General features: G+C 40.1%; 1 protein-coding gene across 2 annotated transcripts; it reads left to right on the forward strand.

Moving 5' to 3' along the window:
* Positions 1–5,380: 5,380 nt before the first annotated feature.
* SPC25 (SPC25 component of NDC80 kinetochore complex) lies at positions 5,381–10,737 on the forward strand. Of its 2 annotated transcripts, none has more exons than XM_033064867.1 (7): positions 5,381–5,434; positions 5,733–5,901; positions 5,988–6,053; positions 6,826–6,972; positions 7,105–7,209; positions 7,516–7,614; positions 8,005–10,737. In XM_033064867.1, the coding sequence occupies exons 2-7, from the start codon at positions 5,748–5,750 to the stop codon at positions 8,136–8,138; spliced, it is 705 nt and encodes a 234-aa protein (XP_032920758.1). In that variant the 5' UTR covers positions 5,381–5,434; positions 5,733–5,747; the 3' UTR covers positions 8,139–10,737. The 2 variants fall into 2 exon arrangements, with proteins under 2 accessions (XP_032920758.1, XP_032920759.1); XM_033064868.1 differs by lacking the exon at positions 5,381–5,434 and adding an exon at positions 5,508–5,640.
* The last annotated feature ends 7,878 nt before the right edge of the window (positions 10,738–18,615 follow it).

Consider the following 18,615-nt stretch of genomic DNA (forward strand, 5'->3'; position numbering starts at 1 on the left):
TGGGAACACAATATGTGATTCACGCAATCCTTTGTATGAACAGATGGAACGTGTTTGCTTAAATTTTTTCACAGTTCATTTCTCTGCAGGATGGACATTAGTAATGTGTGTACTTCATTAAGTGTTGCTTGTATAAAGGATAGAAAGAATACACAAATTACTGATCTTTGCAGAACTGCCACTGAAGCTGTACATCTCACTTTGAAACCTTACTTGGCTGCAACTTATACTCAGCACAATATATTTTTTGTCAGGGAAAATGCAACCAGAATCCATACACCAACCATTCTACAGAGTTCTAGATTTATTTTAAAAGCAACAATATTCTCAAAATACTGAAAAACAATTGTTTCCTTCCTACAAGAGGCCTGTTAATTCAGGGCCTGATGCAGATGATGCTCGGCGTCAGCCATCTTTCAGTACTGCCATCCTTGGGCATTGCTCACATGATGCCAGTCCTACACCCCTGTGCCAGAAGGAGCTGCAGCTGCCCAGCCTGACAGAAATGAGACCTGCTTTACAAACCAGAGCAAGGCTGGGAACAGATCAGCAGGAGTATTTCCCTGAACTATTCCCAAGTGAAGCACAGTGGTTCTCCAGAGCAAACAGCCAAGACCAAACAGATTCTACCACGCAGCAGGAGTTTAAAAGATTACAGCAGACAATATATTAGCATATCAGATTGATCAATATTAGTACTAACAACTGTAGCATAGAATATTATGCTCATTTGAGGTGGCTTCATGAAAAGAACATTTTCTACAAGAGATTAAGTGGATACTAAAAGCCTGATGATACCAACTTCTGATATTATCAGGGGAAAACTTCAAGCTTTTTATCAGACTAATATTCTGATGTACTTGTATCTTCTATCAAATAATTATCTGTGCATCTGAAGCAGTGTGAGTCAGAAGACAAAAGCAGCTCTATATATGTATTTCACACTTCCCTAATACTCTTTCCATGCACTTCAAGCTAAACTGCACAAGCTGTGGAGATAAATATATGAACTAAACTGTTTTTGCGGAAAAGGGGCTTAATGGCTTAAGAGGGTTTCATGATGTGTGGTCAGGGAAGTCACATGGAAACATTAAGAAGATTCAACAAATAAAGCATGACAATTAAATGGACATAGAATATTTCTCTTCCTGACACAATCTCACATTTACTTTAACTACTCCCATTTACTTTAGCTATTAATAGTCTGGTTTTAGAATTTTTTTAGCAGATTTAAATCCTATATGTTTATTGCTACCAATTGCACTAAAGTTAAAAGTTTCTATGCACTGCTTCTGAATAAATACAAGATTTTTCTATATACTAACTGAATTATTTACTTCAACTAGTGTTATCTGATTTCAAGGGAAACCCTTCCAAATTTAAAATTTCAGGATATTTAAACAAAAAATATTTCCTAGTTTTTTAGCTGAAAATATTAGAGAATATTTTTTTCTTGCTAAGCTGTACACCTTACTGTTTTTCACAGTGTGCAGCAAGGCAACTGTTGTAGAAATAAATGGATGGAAATAATCTCCTCTCTCCCAGTACTTCCCGAAGACCATACTTGCTTAGAAATCTCTCTCTAATTACTCTTTATGCCTTATTGCTAAAGACAATGTTCTTCTGCTGTATTTTTTTACTGCAAAAATATCTTGCCTTTAAAGGTAAGACCATAACAATAAAAAAATCACTCTTTTAAACACGTCTGGGTTTAGTATGCAAAAATGTAAAAAATCTTAGGTCTACCTCTGTTTTTCAATCTAGTTTAGCAAGAATAGTTCTCTTCAAACGTGAGTGCAAATGCCAAGTCAGTTGACAGCTGAATTACAGACATCTTACTTCTAATACTTGGTTAAAAGAGCAACAACTATAATGAGGCTAAGTCTAAAAACCTGTTGTTCCGTTAGGAAAAAATATTTTGCAGTACATAAGTTTCCATCAAGATACATGTCCTCCGACCAAGTAATAAAACAGACTAACAGCAAGAGAAAAGGCTTTCATTTTCTCCTACATTCTTTCTGAGTGTTTCAGAAGCTCCTACACTCTCACCTTAGAGATATCAGAGTAGTCATGTTTATAAAGGATGTTTAAAAAACCTCAACAAATCCACAGTCTACAAAACAGACACCATGAAAGTTTTGGAACAGCTTAGCATGTTTCTGTGGGAGAGGCAGTTCTCACTGTGCCTGGAATCACTCATGATCCTGCTCCATCCAAGAGGAAATCAGTAACTGATATGCAGTAATTTCTTGTCCTGCCTGTGACATCACACAATCAATAAAGTCTGAGACACTAAAGACTTTCCAAGCTGTAATAATCAGCAAAGATGGTGAAAAATGTCTTGAAATACTATATTTAATAACTTGCTTGACAAAGGAGAAACACTTCCTCAATAGACCTTCCTTCACTCCTCTATGCAAAGCACTGTAAAAAGCTTCTGTAATCCCTCTAGTGCTTCAAAGTCACTTGAGATAATACATGAAATACAACTATTTGCTGCATTTTAGTATGAGGAATTGCAGGGAAACCTAATGGTCTATAAAAAAATGGTTAGAAAGTGTAGGCAACTCGGTTTTCAAATTGAAGCTTTCTCTTGTTTTGATATTGGAGAGCCAAGGTTTGGCCTCCACATAAATTACTCCTTAATTCAAAGCAAAAACATTTCAAATGCTCTCTGTTCATATATTTTTAATTTATTGATAATTTCTCGATTTATTATGTTTTCCAAGAAACACAAAACCACAGACTTTTTAGATATATACATATGTACATAAAAACAAGAGTCATGCTGATAATCCACTGAAGGGAGGATAAAATGTTTACAGCTGCCTTGCACCTACATATTAGAGCAAATATTACATAACAGTCAACAGGTGCTGTTAAGTGTTTGCAAGGGAGGGAAAAGCCCATCAAAGCAAACATTTTTTGAAACGCTGTTAATGGAGGCCTATTAACTGGGCCTAACTTTCTGGAACATTATGCTTCATTAATTGAACAATAACATTAATTTCCACACCAGTATCTCCATTGACACTGGACCAACTACAAGGATTAACAAGCAATTTACTAAGCTCACCAGCAGACACTGTATACAACAGCTGACAGGTATTTCTCAGGTGTGAATGTTTTCCAAGTGGAACACTCAGAAGATACACCTTAATTTTTTAATTAGGAAGAAAATAATATTTCAAGAAGCTTGCACCCTTTCTCTCATTTTTTACTTTCCTTCTTATCCCATGCCCTCAAGCATTCCTCATTGGACCCAGGGTTTTTTAGGGTTGGACTGACCAACAGAAGTTTAGCAATAGTTAAGATGACCCAGTCTCCTTCTCTTCATTCTGCCACCTTAATCTGATCTTTCCTAGGAGTATAGTCATTACTCTTTGCTATAAAGTTAACTATGTAAGCACACAAAAGCAACAAAACTAATCTGTGCACTATAACAATATCAGCCAGACCTTAATACTTGTTTACATTAGTAATGCCAATTAGTAGTGTAATTACACTATATTCTGTTTATAAGTGCAATTGTATAAATCATACAAACAATGCATGGAACACAATTCTGGTATGCCTATGAAAAAGTCAGGTCTAAGAATTTTACTTCTTTTAAGTATGGAGAGCTACATTTTAGAAATTAGAAGCAACCTAGAGAGGATAAAATTCCTTCAAGTTCCATGAACTGCAGGCAGAAATAGAAGCGAACCCATCAGGGCAACAATCTCCAACCCATTTTTTAAATTCCCTTCCCAATAAGATTCCTGGCTAGAGTTAGAGTTACGATGGGTTGGCTGCCAGCATTTCTGTCTATGGAGCCTCCTGAACCAGACTCAGCAGGGGACTGAAGAAGCCTCTGACCTGCACTAATTTGGGCCATGAGGCCACATTCCTGTTTGTAGCTGGCAAAAGCAGTCAGTTTGACTGAAAACAACTCATTGACATGACTGTGCTTCCCTGAAACACACACTTGGTAAACTGATGGTGGACAGTAGTGGGAAAAGTTGAGGATGAAGAAAAGCTACCTAACATTTTTGAGCTAGTGCCAGCTACATTATCTGTGTTAACAAAAGAATTCAGAAGAGACCAGCTGTAGAACCCACCAAAAGATTACAGATTAGAAAACATGACTTGTTTAGATTGCTTTAACTTGTATTTACTAAACTCCAGGGCCTGGGAAAACTGTATTCAGAAAGTTACGAGGTCAAATAATAAAGGCCAATGATATCAGGGGCAACACTGAAGCTTACACACTAACAGCGCGCACTTGGCTAGGCAAGAAATGCTCCTAAATAAAAAAAGCCATAAGGTATAGGTCCATAGTGCCCAAATTCATATATGGCTAGGTAATCATCCTTGGACCAGCCCAACCTCAGCACATGTAAGTGTGAAGCAGGTAAGAAACAGGGGTCTATTAACTCCAGGAACAATGCTGAGGAAACTGTGAAATCTGGAGAACAGCATGTCCAAGTCAGAGGAGACAGGAATACAGTAGCATAGAAGTGTTTATAGAAGAAATCTGTAGAAGAGTAACGGAACTAAAAGTTGGTGGTTCAAGCACCGACTTTGCTACGCATTGCACTGGTGGAAGATAGTACTTAGCACTTTCAGATAGCAATCCTCAAAGCAGACTAAATATACATTAATCTGGGTTATCTTAACAGCACTAGCATAAAGAAAAATTAGGAGTAATCCATTAGCTACGGCAACAAAATTCTTAAAAGGAGCTTTCATAATAAACTGAAGGCTACTACCGTGGATCACAACTAGTGCTTATCAAGAGCTAAAAGGGAATACAAACAACTGGAGAAACACCAGTCACGCTGCCATAAAGAGCAAACTCACTCTGACAGAGGTTTATGGCAAATGTTTGACTGGGTACAGGCAGGGCTAATGTAGGGTGGCTTTGTTCACATCCAGAAGGACTGCAATTATCCCTGCAGGTCAGCCTCCCGTCAGTACGAGCTTCATCCACACTCTTGAGAGAATTCAGAGACCAGGGGCATTAAAAGGCAATTCGGAAACTCACAAAATTTAAGACCAGTTATCGCAATTGTATTCCCCGAGTAAACCAGACATTGGAAACAGGCTGTGGCTTCAGAGGTGCGTGAGCCGAGCTGCTTGTTCAGCACGGAGCAGGCTGCCTCCCCTCACCGGCCCTGCAGACAGCCCCGCCGCCGCACAAACAGACCGCACAAAGCGTCCCAACAAGCACCCTCCAGGGGAAGGGGCGGGACTCGCGGCTGCCGCCCCTCACGGCTCCGGGCGGCCGCGCCCCTCACGGCGGCCACGCCCCTCACGGCGGCCACGCCTCGCGCGCATTGCCGCAGCAACGGCCCGGCGGGCCCGCGGCGGGGCTCAGCCAATCAGCGGCGCGCTTGCTGCGGCGCGGGCGGCAGCGGCCGTTGGTGGCGGGAAGCGGCGCGGCTCGGACGCGGTGAGTGCGGGCCCAGGCCGGGGCGCAGCGCGGGGGCGGCTCCCGGGCCGGCGGGCGGGGAGGGGGCGGCGGGGCTGCCGGGACGTGGGGTCTCCCCTGGCGCAGTAGCCGGGCGCTGGAAGAGTCGCGAGGGAAACGAGGCTCCCGCTGAGCCGATAGTAACAACAAAAACAACTTGCGCGAAGAGGTTTGAACAGCGCGGAGCGGTAAGACCGGCCCTGAGCCCTGAGCGTTTGTCCCGAGTTACGCGTGCTGCCATTGCCTCCCGCGTCCTGACGCTGCGTCTGATCTCTTACAGGTTTGCTGCAGCACTATGGGCAATGCACAGGAGGAAGATGAAGTAACACTCTTTGAAAAAGAGATGAAAGAGTTTTGGATCCAGCTTAAAATCAGTTATGGCACCGAACAGAGCAATCAGACTTCAGCGCTGACAGATTTGTGCAAGGAGACTGTAGAGGCTCTTTCAGGTAAAAGGCTCTATGCTCCTATTAACTCTGCTTTTGCAAGTTATCGTCAAACTTCTTCAGATAACTGAAGTAGCTTTCCCTTACAGAGAAATGGTCCAAGAAGCTGAAAGAAGAGGACCTGATGATAGACAAAATCCAGGAGTATAAAAATGGTACAGTTATTTATTTATTGTGTCCAACCTTTATAAAATTAACTTAATAAAGCGGAATAGTATGTTTAACTTCACATTTTAAAAAGTAATAGCGTCAGAATTAAAACAGAATTAAACCCAAACATAATCAGTTGGTTACAATGTAAATTTACAATATAAGTTTCAAGTCAAAAGCAGTTTGTTGAAAAACTCACTGATGATGCAAAAATCTAAAAGTTTTTTGCATAGAGTGTAAGTATTTCAAACAACAGAGTATCAGAATTTCCTGACTGTCGTAGGAAAAGTAAATGAAATGGCTTAGTAAAGCTAAGTATTGTGATGTTATTTATGCCTTTTCTATATTAGTAAGAGAACAGTCAGCTCATGAGTCTAGGGCTAACTTGTCTGAATTTTGTAAACTTCAGAATATCAGGTGCAAAGTATTGCAGCTCTCATATCAGTCAGTGTTTCCATTCTTGGATTTCTTCGTTATCTGTGAGAGCCACCACCTTCATACTTTGAAGATGTATATAGTACTGGCACCTCAAACAAATTTCATCTGATTAACGTATCAGAGCAGCTCCACACTTTGTAGCTTCTCTTAGTAGTAGCTTTCACCGTAAGCTTTCATTTGATGCTCTTGGTATAGTTAAGCTGACTTCTCTCTGCAGCTAAGGTAGCATTCATTCCACTGTGTTTTATTCGTATAAATACTTTCAAACTGCTTAAGTTTTAAATAGCAGAGACCTACTTAATCAACTGTATATGTTCATATTTTCTTGCCTCCTTCCAGAGATTCTCCAGCAGGGCAAATACATAGCAGAAAAGGAAGAGCAGTTGACAGAAATAAAATCAAAGCTAAATCAAGAAGAAGAGCAGCAGCAGAACTTGACTGACATCATCCAAGAGCTTAAAGAAGAGTTGATGAAGAAAATGGAAAGTAAGTAAGAAAGGGATTATAAGTAAATTTTCTTAATTGAAAGAGGGGTTATTTTTATCTCTTGCTCTTTATGGGTTTTTTTTTTTTTTATGTGCTTGCCTTTGATACTTACGATGGATTTTAAAATTCTAGTAAAATCTTCTAAAAATAAAGCTGCCAAGGAGAAAGTGGAACAAGTGAGCAAGATTACAACATTGTTTAAAGAGCATCTTGCATTGGAGATGCGTAGAATACACGGTAGGTTTCTATATCTTCCATAGTTTCTGTGTGCACTGATACAGTGGGATTCATATTGGATTGTGCAGTGAAGAGCACATAGTTTACACATCTGATCAATTGGCTTAGCCCAACTACTACAATTGTCCCCCAAATGGCAAAATATGCTAAAATGCATTTGCCTTGCAAAGAGACCAGGGTTGCTTAATTTTTCAGTGTTCTAAGAATATTAATTGAAACTAACCTTGTGTTTTAATATTTAGTCATCATTGTGACTCTGCAGCAGAGGTTAATGGTGTTAATTAATTCCATTTGTGTTCATTTTAGACGAGCAATTACAGTTTATATTCAGACACATTGACCACAAAGATCCTGACAAGCCATACATGTGTACGCTTTCCATAAATGAACAAGGGGACTATGAAGGTATGTGAATTTTGAATACTTAAATAAGAGGAGTGAATCTGGTGCCTGTGTTGGAAAAAGGAGAGGAGTAAAGTGCAGTTTAGTTGTAATCTTTTCTCTTCCAATTTCTGAATGAAAAGTCTTGCAGTGTTAATATCGTTTGTTTAAATATGTTTGTCTTGTTAATTTACATGAAAATACATCTGCTTGTCTCCACTGCCCTCCATTTGTGGAGATGCTGTTTACTTTGTATCAAGCAAAGCAGGAGAAGGAGGACATACAGAATAAGGATGCTTCATTTTGTAGTTTGTTTCTGCTACAGTGGGTGTGTGTGCTGACAGGCATATTTCAACTTGTTCCAGAAGCCTAGAGTAACATAGTCTAATCTTTTGCAAATTTGTGTCATTTTAGTGATTTCCTGTACTCCTCCTCTGGACTGTATTGCAGAGTTACAGCTCAAACTGAGAGAAACTAACAATTTTTCTGCATTTGTTGCCAACATCAGAAAAGCTTTCACTGCTTTATCATATAAACAGTCTGCATGAAACTAGTTTGTACCTATCCTTCTGGCAGTAGAGCACTCTTATTTCCTTCCTTTCAGTGAAATGGTGTATTTATCCATGTCTGACTCTTAATTTCTAAATAAAGATTTTGAAAGCAATATTTTGGTCCACTGTTACATAGATACATTTTGGATCGTTCTTCAAATAACAGTATCACCAACTACTGCCTTAACTGAATGTCTCTGGACATGTACATGTTGATCCATTACATGCAATAATGAAGTAATGATTTGTGTTTTACTATCCCAGGGAGATAATCAAAATAAAGTACCTTCTATAGTTTGTGTATCTTTTCCAAAAGCATTGATGTGTCTTTCAAGTTTCTGTGTGGTTGAAATAGGCCCAAAACCTATTAAAAAAGGTGTGCTGAAGCTTAGCACTTACTTTAGTTACTTGTGTCATAGGTCATTGACTTGATTTTTACCCTAACTTGTACTGTGCACTGTTAGAATTTCTATTCATGCATCTAAATGGTTGGGTTTTTTCCATCTGTTAAACTTTGTCATTGGAAATCTTTTGACAAGGCAAAGCCTGAAGTATAGTGGTGACAGATTAATCAGGTGTGTATTTTGCATCTTTTCAAGAAGACTAATACTACCACAGTGCTGAGCTTTGATTTAAAATATTCTTTTTCCATCTTATAAAGTATTTTCATTTTTACAGATTATTTAAAGGGAGTGTTGTAATAAGACAGAAAATGCTGCATTTGATAATATACCATGGTTCAAGTGAAGTCTTTACTAAGTTCAAGAAGATCTAGAAAGTCTAGTGAATCAAAAACTAATATGGTAAGACCTAGTAATTTAGGCATTTTTAAATCTGATTATCAGATTTTATCTGATCTGATCAGATATTTTTGGTACAGTTGGGAATGTTTCCCACTCAGATGTGAACTGTATTTTAAATAACTTAGTTTGTCTTAACCATATGAGCTTGATGGATGCACCACAGACTACACCCTCATCTTCTAGGAGGGCAACTTAACAAAAAAAAAGTAAAAGAGAGAATCTTCCATTTCTTCTTCCCTATAGGGAATAATTTGCTGTTTTCTAAGTAGTGCAGCATTTTCCTTGGTGTGCCCTATTGATTTTTTTTCTTGTGTTGCAGTCAGTTATACACAAACAGCAGTAAGAAGGGTAAAGGTACCAACTGATTACACTGCAATTTTGGGATAAAACAGCAGCAGAGAAATACTAAGCACTATTATAATGACATCTCAGATCAAACAAATCCTCAGTTTCTGCTTTGTCCTTTACTCCTCTGTCCTCTCTGGGAATTCTATAACTGGCACTGGGACAAAGAGGCAAGGGACCGGAACCTGATTTCAGAGGTCTTATTGTTCATTAGTGGATTTGCTTCCTTTTCAGTCAGATTAACAGGAATATTTAAGTTGCAGGTATTTCTTTCAACTAATTGCTTCTACCAATTAGTATTCTAAAAGAATACTGTAGGCATTTTTCTGGATGGCAGTAGACTAGCCAGGAGTTTGAAAAAATGTATTGAGCCAGCTCTGCACTTCCTGCTTGTGTCATCTCTCTGAGGCATTATGGCTGCTCTTGATGTCTCTTCCTTGTACAGAAGCCCTTCCATTTTGGCTTTTCACTATATCTATATCCAGAATTACTTCATTTTGTAGCATGCCCTTGCCCTACTTCTCCTGTCTGTGCCAAGCACCTCTGAGCTGCTCTGAAAGCTTCAGCATGCTCAACCAAATAGTTTACAGGTCTATGAAAGCAAAGAGACAGGCAAACACACTCATTTCCATGATTTCAAATGGAGCTGTTTAATCACTAAGGGTGTATGTATTGCTCAGACACCCTCTGTAACGTATGTGATTTGATCATCTTCACAGGAAAAAGAAACAAAATGCCTTGAGTAATGAAGACGAATGTTCAAACTTGGTGCAATTTTCTTTTCTTGTTAATCCCAGGCATGAGTAGTTAGTGACAAAATGAATTTGTCACAATTGCTATGCACAGAACATAAAATATGTGGCTACTACTTTATTGAAATACACATTCTTAGAAATTATTTGTTAGAGAATATGATGTGCCTGGTTGGAAATGTCCTGTGCATATGCCTAAAGCAGGAAGTTTGAAATATTTATTGTGTATAATATAAAACTTTACAACTCCTTTTGGAGCTAGAATAATGTACCTGCTTGTATTTGCCAGAGAAATCAGACAGATATCTTACTTCCACTAAAACACAGCCAGGCATTTCAAAAGTGGATTAAAGCTAGGAAAGTGTATACAATAGATTTGCTTCTTTACTTATTCTAAAATACAAATTAAACTGGCCTGTGAGTTCCATGAAACACCCTCATTGTAGTGGAAGATCTGTCTTGACATTTTAAAACCTTTGTAGTGCTTATAGAACGTCACACACCTGAATAATTTGGAATTTTCTATTTGTTATGAAGCTGCACATGCAATGGGATCAAATAGTAGTAAAGACAACTAGGATAACACAATAGACTGACCCAACAGATAGAGTTATTGGGAACCTGGTATGCTGGATAGTACACAGATACAGATTGAAATGACCCAAAGAGCAGATGGGAAAGGTCTTGAGTTCAAAAGCGATATACAGTCTAGGGGCTGTGACACACAGTCAGCTAATGCTGGTGCTCCATTTATTAGCAGGATCTTAAGGCATGCATAGATTTTAATGAAGGTCAGTAAAGGCTTTTTTAATAAATCAGTTTTCCTGCTTTCCCTTTCAAAGTGCTGACTCATACTTAGCTATCAATGGTCAAGTCTGAATTGCATGGGCCATGAATTAATGCTGACCATACAGCATTAATGCTGATGTACTGGTGCTCAGCAACGTATCAAATTTATCTCATGTTGTAAAAATCTGTGGGGGAAGTGTTGAATTTATGTGATACTGGAAATACGCTAAGAATTTAAAGACTGCTGGGAAGACAAAGTAATACTAAATGCTAATAGCATGTGTATTAAATGTATTTAATCATTATTGTTTGGATGCTAGGTGGAGATCAGGTTTGTAAATCAATCAAATTACTGTGAGAGTCTTTCTGGCTAACAGAACGGTTTTTTTACATACCTATTCAAACAAGAGTGGAGGTGGTTACTCTTGGATGTTGTTGGGTGTAATTTGAAAAGCAGACAAGTATTGGCTACACTTGTGAAACAAAAAGACATGAAAGTTATGCTGTGCTTGTGTCATACTGTCTTCTATAATGTGTCAATAAACTGAATTTATTCAGTACCTTGAAACTGTCTAAATTAATTTTGTCATTGTAATACCGTAACATTGCTGTGAACTCACTTGTGATTTTTAACTTTTTAAAAGCCCTGTGGAACTTGACATAACAAACATAAATCAGACCCACAGGCAGAGTAAGAGTACAGTAATTTCACGACCATAAGGCGCATCAGACTATAAGGCGCACCCCCCCCGGGAGCTGGCAAAATTCGCAACTTTGTAGATCATATAAGGCGCACCGGACTATAAGGCGCATTTTTTTTTGCTGCGAAGATCCGTGCCGCGCGCAACAAAGTAACGAATTAGTAACGGAAACCCACGATTGTGGAATTTACCGGCAGGTGCACAATTTGGAAACATTTTTCACAGATCAGCGTAGGCTTTCAAAGGCAGCCCCAGGCGCCCTCCCCGTGCAGTGGGCCCTGGCACTCCCACCCACCCCCGGTGCTGGCAGGCGCAGCTCAGCGCAGCCACGCGGCAGCTCCCTCCCTCCCCGTGCAGCTCGTGCTGGCCGTGGCCGCCCGCTCCCGCCCCCCCTCGTGACTCGGCGCTCCCGCGGCACTGCCCCCCCCCATTGCAGCTCACACTTCCGGGGTGGGAAATGTCGCAATTTTGTATATCATATAAGGCGCACCGGACTATAAGGCGCACTTCCGGGTTCCGGGGAAAATTTTAGTCAAAAGGGTGCGCCTTATAGTGGTGAAATTAATGTATGTTTTTTAACTGTGTGAATAAGCTATCCTAAATGATTGTGGTATTCGTCTTACCTTTTTGAAAGCAATAGTTGCAATTCAGTTATATGAGGCATTACTGCTAACACAGGATTGTATGCCTGAAGGATTGGGAGGAATGGCTCTGACTGCCAGACAGTTACACTCCATACTTTTTATCCATATTATCCCTAATCCCTCTGACGGGTCTACACACAGAGGACCCTTTACAGTCTTGAGCTTATAAGTAAGTTGTTGCAGCAGAAGCAGAGGCAATGAAGCCTGATTTCCTACAGATCTGTGGGTTTGTTCCTAAACAGTGCCATTCTCTTCACTGCAATGTCTCAGCTCTTCTTTACAGTCTAAGGATCAGAGCCATAGAACCACTCCCAAGTTAGGCCAGTTTGGCCCCTGCTTTGCTGCTGCTAAAGGTGCAGGACATCAGTTGCACCCTGCCTACCCTTCGTCCAGTAGATTGATCTGTGGTTCTCCTCTTACCTGACTGCTGACTTTAAGAACATTGTAAGGACAGGGATAACTGCAACACAGTATCTCCTTTCAAATTTGGACTAATTGAGCCACGCATTCAGAAGCTGTTGGGGAGACTGACAGAAGCTAAAAATAGTGTTTAGCCATGCGAGCATGTGGTGGTTCTTCATATGATTTTTAAAATATATATATAAATAGTGATGCACTGAAATGATTCATTGAAATAAGATACAATTAGCATCAGTGTGATTTTCTTCCTTTTCAGTCACAGCATGTTTAACAATGCTAATTGCTACTGACTCACCTGTTTTTTGACTGATGGATAACTCTACATGGAAATACGCTCTTTCACTGATTTGCCTCAATGGATTTTTTGCACTGGCTACTGGATCATGGGCTCAATTTTTCATTATCCATTATCTTCCACACCACAGCTGCAGCTGGGATAACTGGCTGGACAGAGAAAAAGGTCTGTTAGAACACCAGTGATGTATCATTATTTTGATTTACAAGCATGCTACACTTCATGCTGATGGCAATTGCAATTACCTTAAAGGAATCCAGGCTTTTAAGAGAAGACTGCATACATTAACCTTTTGGCTAAGCAAGGAATAGCTTGAAGTGATAGGTGACCTTGTGGGTGGTTTACTAGCTAAGTTACAGCACAATACATTAATGTAAATGCTTACCTCATAGATTAAAAACAGGCAAACAACTAATACTTAACTTCCCATGCAAAGCTAATGAGAGAAATTTGCTTGTCTAATTCCATGTATGACACAACCTCATAATGAAAAGACAATGCAGTAATTGTATTTTTTTTTAGTATTGTATCAGCATGACTTACTAGCCTGTATTTTCCTACACTTACTACAAAGGTAGATAAGCCATCTGATTAACTCATGTTTCTAAAGGAAATAGGAAAATCCTCTTCTGGCAAACAATTTTCAATGCTGTCAACTGTAACTCTGCAGCAATTACCTGTCATTTTAGGCTACAGCCTTCTCTAAAGTTAGTCCACAATTCTGAAAGTCTGCTTGGGACTATAGTACACTAGGGATCACCTTTAATAAATGTTCTGCTAATGGCATCTCAGTGTATCAAAATATAAAATTCACAGTTGATGTGAATGCAATTTACACGAGAAAGATGGTTTACTGTTCCCAACTGCTCCTGCTGTTTCCCTTGACTGTTAGCAACTCATTCTTCTTCTCCCAAATAATACAGTTAGCAGTCTATAATAGTTACCTGTCAGATCTTATAGAGGAGTTATTCTGTGCTAAACAGCTGTTTGTGCGGGGTGCTTGGACAAGTTGCAAGAGTAGTGCAGACCATCACAGCTTAACTATACAAAATCTCAATGGTTCACACAGTCAAAAAGCCTTTGAATAAAAGAGATTCAGTTAGTAGAAAAATGGTATTAAAGTGGAACAGTTGTTAAAAAAAAAATCCTATCAAAAGGCAGCTGCTTCTAGTCTGGACAGCAGTCCTGGCTGTTGTTTACATCCACCCAGTCCAGGGCGGTGCCACTTGGGTCATCACTTCCTCAACATTGCTGAAGGACCAAATGTTGGACCTGTAAGTGAGCCAGAAATTATTTACATGCAAATCCTTTTCTGCAACTGAAATATAATTAGACTGCCCCATAAAGTAAGAGGTATGGACAGTGATCTCACTTGGGAGATAGCTCAGTGAGAAACCACATAGAAAAATGAGATCTGGGAACACCAAAATGCTTTGGATGAATTAAGTTTAAGCTTAAATGAGAAACTAAACAAAAATAACTATGAAATAGCAAGCCTTTCTGGTGGGAAGCAGCTCTTTCAAAGATACCTTAGGAGAGCAACAGTACAGTAATTTCACGATTACAAGCCACACCGATTATAAGCTGCACTTCCGGGGTTGTCGGCAACGTTTCGTTTTTCCTCCATATACAAGCTGCACCAGATTGTAAGCCGCACTTCCGTTCACAGCGAGGATCCATGTGCAACTTTCAAAAAGTGGCCAATTAGTAACAGAATCGCGGGAACATGGGGTTTACTGGCTTGGGGCCGTGCGGGCTCGGCCCGGCCCCCCCGCCACCGCCGCGGAGTGGCCCCGGCCCGGCACGGGTCCCCCTCCCCCCCTGCGGAGCAGCCCCGGCCCGGCACGGGTCACCCTCCCCCGCTGCGGAGCAGCCCCGGCCCGGCACGGGTCCCCCTCCCCCCCTGCGGAGCAGCCCCGGCCCGGCACGGGTCACCCTCCCCCGCCGCGGAGCTGCCCTGGCCCGGCATGGCTCCCCCCCGCCAGCCCCAGCCCCTCTCCCCCGCGGCCGCCGGGGACGGCCCTGCCCCTGCTCGGGGCTGGGCAGGCTTGGCTCGGCTCGGGGCTGCTGTGTGCTCTCATTTCCAGTTGGCAAATTTCTGAACTTTTTTTCATATATTGGCCGCTCCAGAATACAAGCCGCACTTCCAGGTACAGAGCAAAACTTTAGCCAAAATGGTGCAGCTTATAATCGTGAAATGACTGTAATTAAAATGACCATTACTCGGCGTTAAAAAGATGAGGGTATCTTCATAATAGGCTCAGAAATAGGACATAAAATTGCTAGTTAGATTAATGTGAGAAAGCTGATACAAGTTTAATTAAGGAGAGATCACATTTCATCTTTGAATTTCAGGACACTTTTTTGTGAGGGGAGATTGCAAAAAGTTGTGTAAATATGCAAGAAAGGTGGCAGTTGTATAGGGACTTTGCTTGGTTGTTCTGGAAAAGTGAGAAATAATCTGTGCAGTATTCTCTAGGGAAAAGTACCTTACACTTTGAAGTATTTAAAGAGTATAAAAAAATCCACCCACTACAGTGTTTTTCAGATGTCTATGAAAGATCACTAATTTGGGAACATAAATATATGTTGCCAGCCAGTAGCTTAGAAGAGTACATTACCTTTTCATCTAATCAGTGAACTATAGCAGTAACATTACAAATAGGTCATGTTGCTCTTACAGACACAACCCACAATACTCAACTTCTAATACTTAATTTTATACTGCACTCTCCAGTGACTAAAATTTAACAGTTCTGTGTCACATGTAAACAATTATCTTTGAAAGTCAGAACTCAGGAACACATCAGTGTTGCACACAACTCTGCATTTAAGAAATTCCTCTACAAGAATCACCATTGGTTTGGCAGACTCGGGGCTGGAGAAGATGGGCACAAAACACAAACTTGGCAACCTGTTCTGTGAAACCTACTTAAGGTTATTGGCTGACAAGAGTAGACAGTGTAAAATGGATCACCAAAAAGACCAAAAACCCCAGCACAACTTAGGGAAACAAAGAACCTTCCGCCACCACTAGCAGAGCTGGGACTAACATCCCTCCACATAAGCTCCCAGCCTCTGTCCATTACAGCATGATGAGCTACTGAGTCATGCAGAAATTTGCTCATCTGGCACAGTTACACATTTGGATTCCTTCCACTCACCTTCTAAATCTGCAGGAAATTGTGTCACTGCCTTCTAACTCTCCTGAAGCAGGAGACCTCCTGTTGTCCTTTGAGAGCCACTGTGTTTCCTGTACAAAGGGTCCTTTACAGATTTACAGCCAGATGATAAAGCCTTGCTCTTTATCACATTCTGAGCTGCGTTCTCTACACATTGGCTCTCCCTTGTGCTGTGTAAGTTGAGGAGCATACGTGGCATAGGGAGCAACAACATTCCACATAAATAAATCTCTTCATAAATATCTTCAATAACCATGAGTTGAAATGGGGTATTAAATGTAATACAAGTCTCTATATATTATCACAGAGACATATTAACAACTACAATTGCTAAAGATTTACAGTTCTTTAACACAGTGCAAATCCCCCGGTTTACTTCTCTTCCAGTGGCAAAACTTCAACTGATGTGTGATCCCTATATGACTGATACTTATGTTATGAGAACTGTTGCCTAAATTTCCTGCTGAAGTTATCAGATTTTTTTCAGGCATCTCATTTCTAAGTACTTCCTCATCATCTTTTCATGCTGCACCACAGCCTGCGTGATAATGCTGTTTTGTAGGCTTTACTTTGGTGAGCTGCAGCTTTTCCTTAGAACCACTATACAAAAGTGTCTGTTTTCTCTCACTTCCACAAGAGGTTAGTAGGTGGTACTTTGCTGAGTGACAGTTTCACCTAAAAGAATACATCTGAATATGTATTTCTAGGAAATTCTGCTCACTTAGACTGAAAAAAGACAGCTTTTCCAAAGTGGGTCCAGATGGACATTCAGGAGTTGTTACCATGCAGAATTCTGATGTTTAAATCCTAGAAAAATGTCCTCTTCTTGGTAATGAAAATATTTTAATTTGTATATAGAGAACTTGTCCTTCTAACACTTCCTGTTACAAACAGTTTCATACAGGAAATAATATAAAATAGTGTAGTGATGAACACTGACATACTTGGATCTGTCCAGAGATTGCTGGAGTCTACAGTGTGGGTAACAATCTTTGAGCTAAAACAAAGGACAACATTGTCTGCATCTCATAGAAAAAAATTAGAAAACAAAAACTACATTTCTAATACTTATGTTTATTATGAAAGTGTCTCCAAATTAAAATAGCCCACAATACTGGTTGGTTCCAGAGATTTAATGAGGAATAATTATTCTCTGTATTAGAAAAAACCCCAAACCCAGTCAAATAAAAGACAAAATAACTCCTGAAGTTCCACACAATAGCTATACACTGAAAGGACTTCTAGCTAGTGCATCACTGTACCCAGAACAGTGGAGTTCCTACACATCACCACATTTCTGAAAGAGTTGCCCAAGCACAGGATTGTCATGAAAACACAGGTGAAAATGTGCCTCACTCTGACTTGCAGCAGTCACCATGCACAGTATGGTATGAGAGCTTGTGTAAAGTTAAACCCCAGAACAGAAAAAAGCTGAAGATCAGCAGAAGCCAGAAAATGTGTTTTGTTGCACCCATTTAAAGTCATGTAAGACAGTATTTTTTGCCTTTTGTCTGTCATGTGTGATCATTGACATGACTCCCAAAAGAATCTTTCATGGTATTTCCTCCTGATTTTTAATTGAAAGAAACTTCAAAGATTGAGAATTCTGTAGAGACACACTCAAACACTGTGTTTTCATTGCAACTACAATCAGAAATCTTTACAGTTTAAAGGCTATACATGTACACTACCTTTCCAAACCTCCACTAGAGCTTCTCAAAAGAAAAGAGAAAAAAGAATAACATTGTCTTACTGAAGTTCCCATTACGTCTCTGTTCAAATCAAAACCAGTCAAAACAAGTAATACAAACTGGTTTTGCTTCATGGTTTAAAGGCAACTGTAGTTTGCAGAAGATTGAAGTTAGGCCTAAGAGGGTCTACATTACAGGAAGGGTAAAAAGTATTTAATACTCCTTTCCCACAAATGTCACAGGAAGTAGACAATAGGAGACATACAAAAATGAGTTGTAGCAAAGAGATAAAAAAATACCAAAGCATCAGCTGTATAAAACCAATGGTAGCCCATATTCCTCTGAGATACAGAAGGCTGTGGTAATGAGAAAATGAATGAAATGGGCATTAGGCTTCCTAATAGAGCACTCTGTGTAAAACACAGAGTGTCTCAATCAACCAGCATTGATCATCAGTGACATGTGCTGCAGGGTCACGGCTTTCGCCCTCATGTCCTCTTCAGAACCAGAAAGAACCAGAAAGTGATTTGCACCTGAATCAGATACAGATTTAAGACAAGAATCACTTAACTGTAAGCAAAGCTTTAGTGCATGTACTTGGGTCTCAGAAAAAGCATTTGGCATTGGCAATCACATGGTCACAGAATGGTCACAGGCTGAGGCAGGGGATATGAAACTGTGACACCTGTACCAATTCTGCTGGAATCATTAAGTAACAGATAGAAAAAACTACAAAAGGGCAACAAGGAAACAGCATGGGGCACTTTGGTATTTTAAAACTAGCACTAAACATTGATCAAAACCCAAAAGACTCCAATGTCCACCCCTGTTGTATGATCAGGTATTTTTACC

This window comes from Catharus ustulatus, chromosome 7, assembly GCF_009819885.2.
Source record: "Catharus ustulatus isolate bCatUst1 chromosome 7, bCatUst1.pri.v2, whole genome shotgun sequence".
Lineage (NCBI taxonomy): Eukaryota > Metazoa > Chordata > Aves > Passeriformes > Turdidae > Catharus > Catharus ustulatus.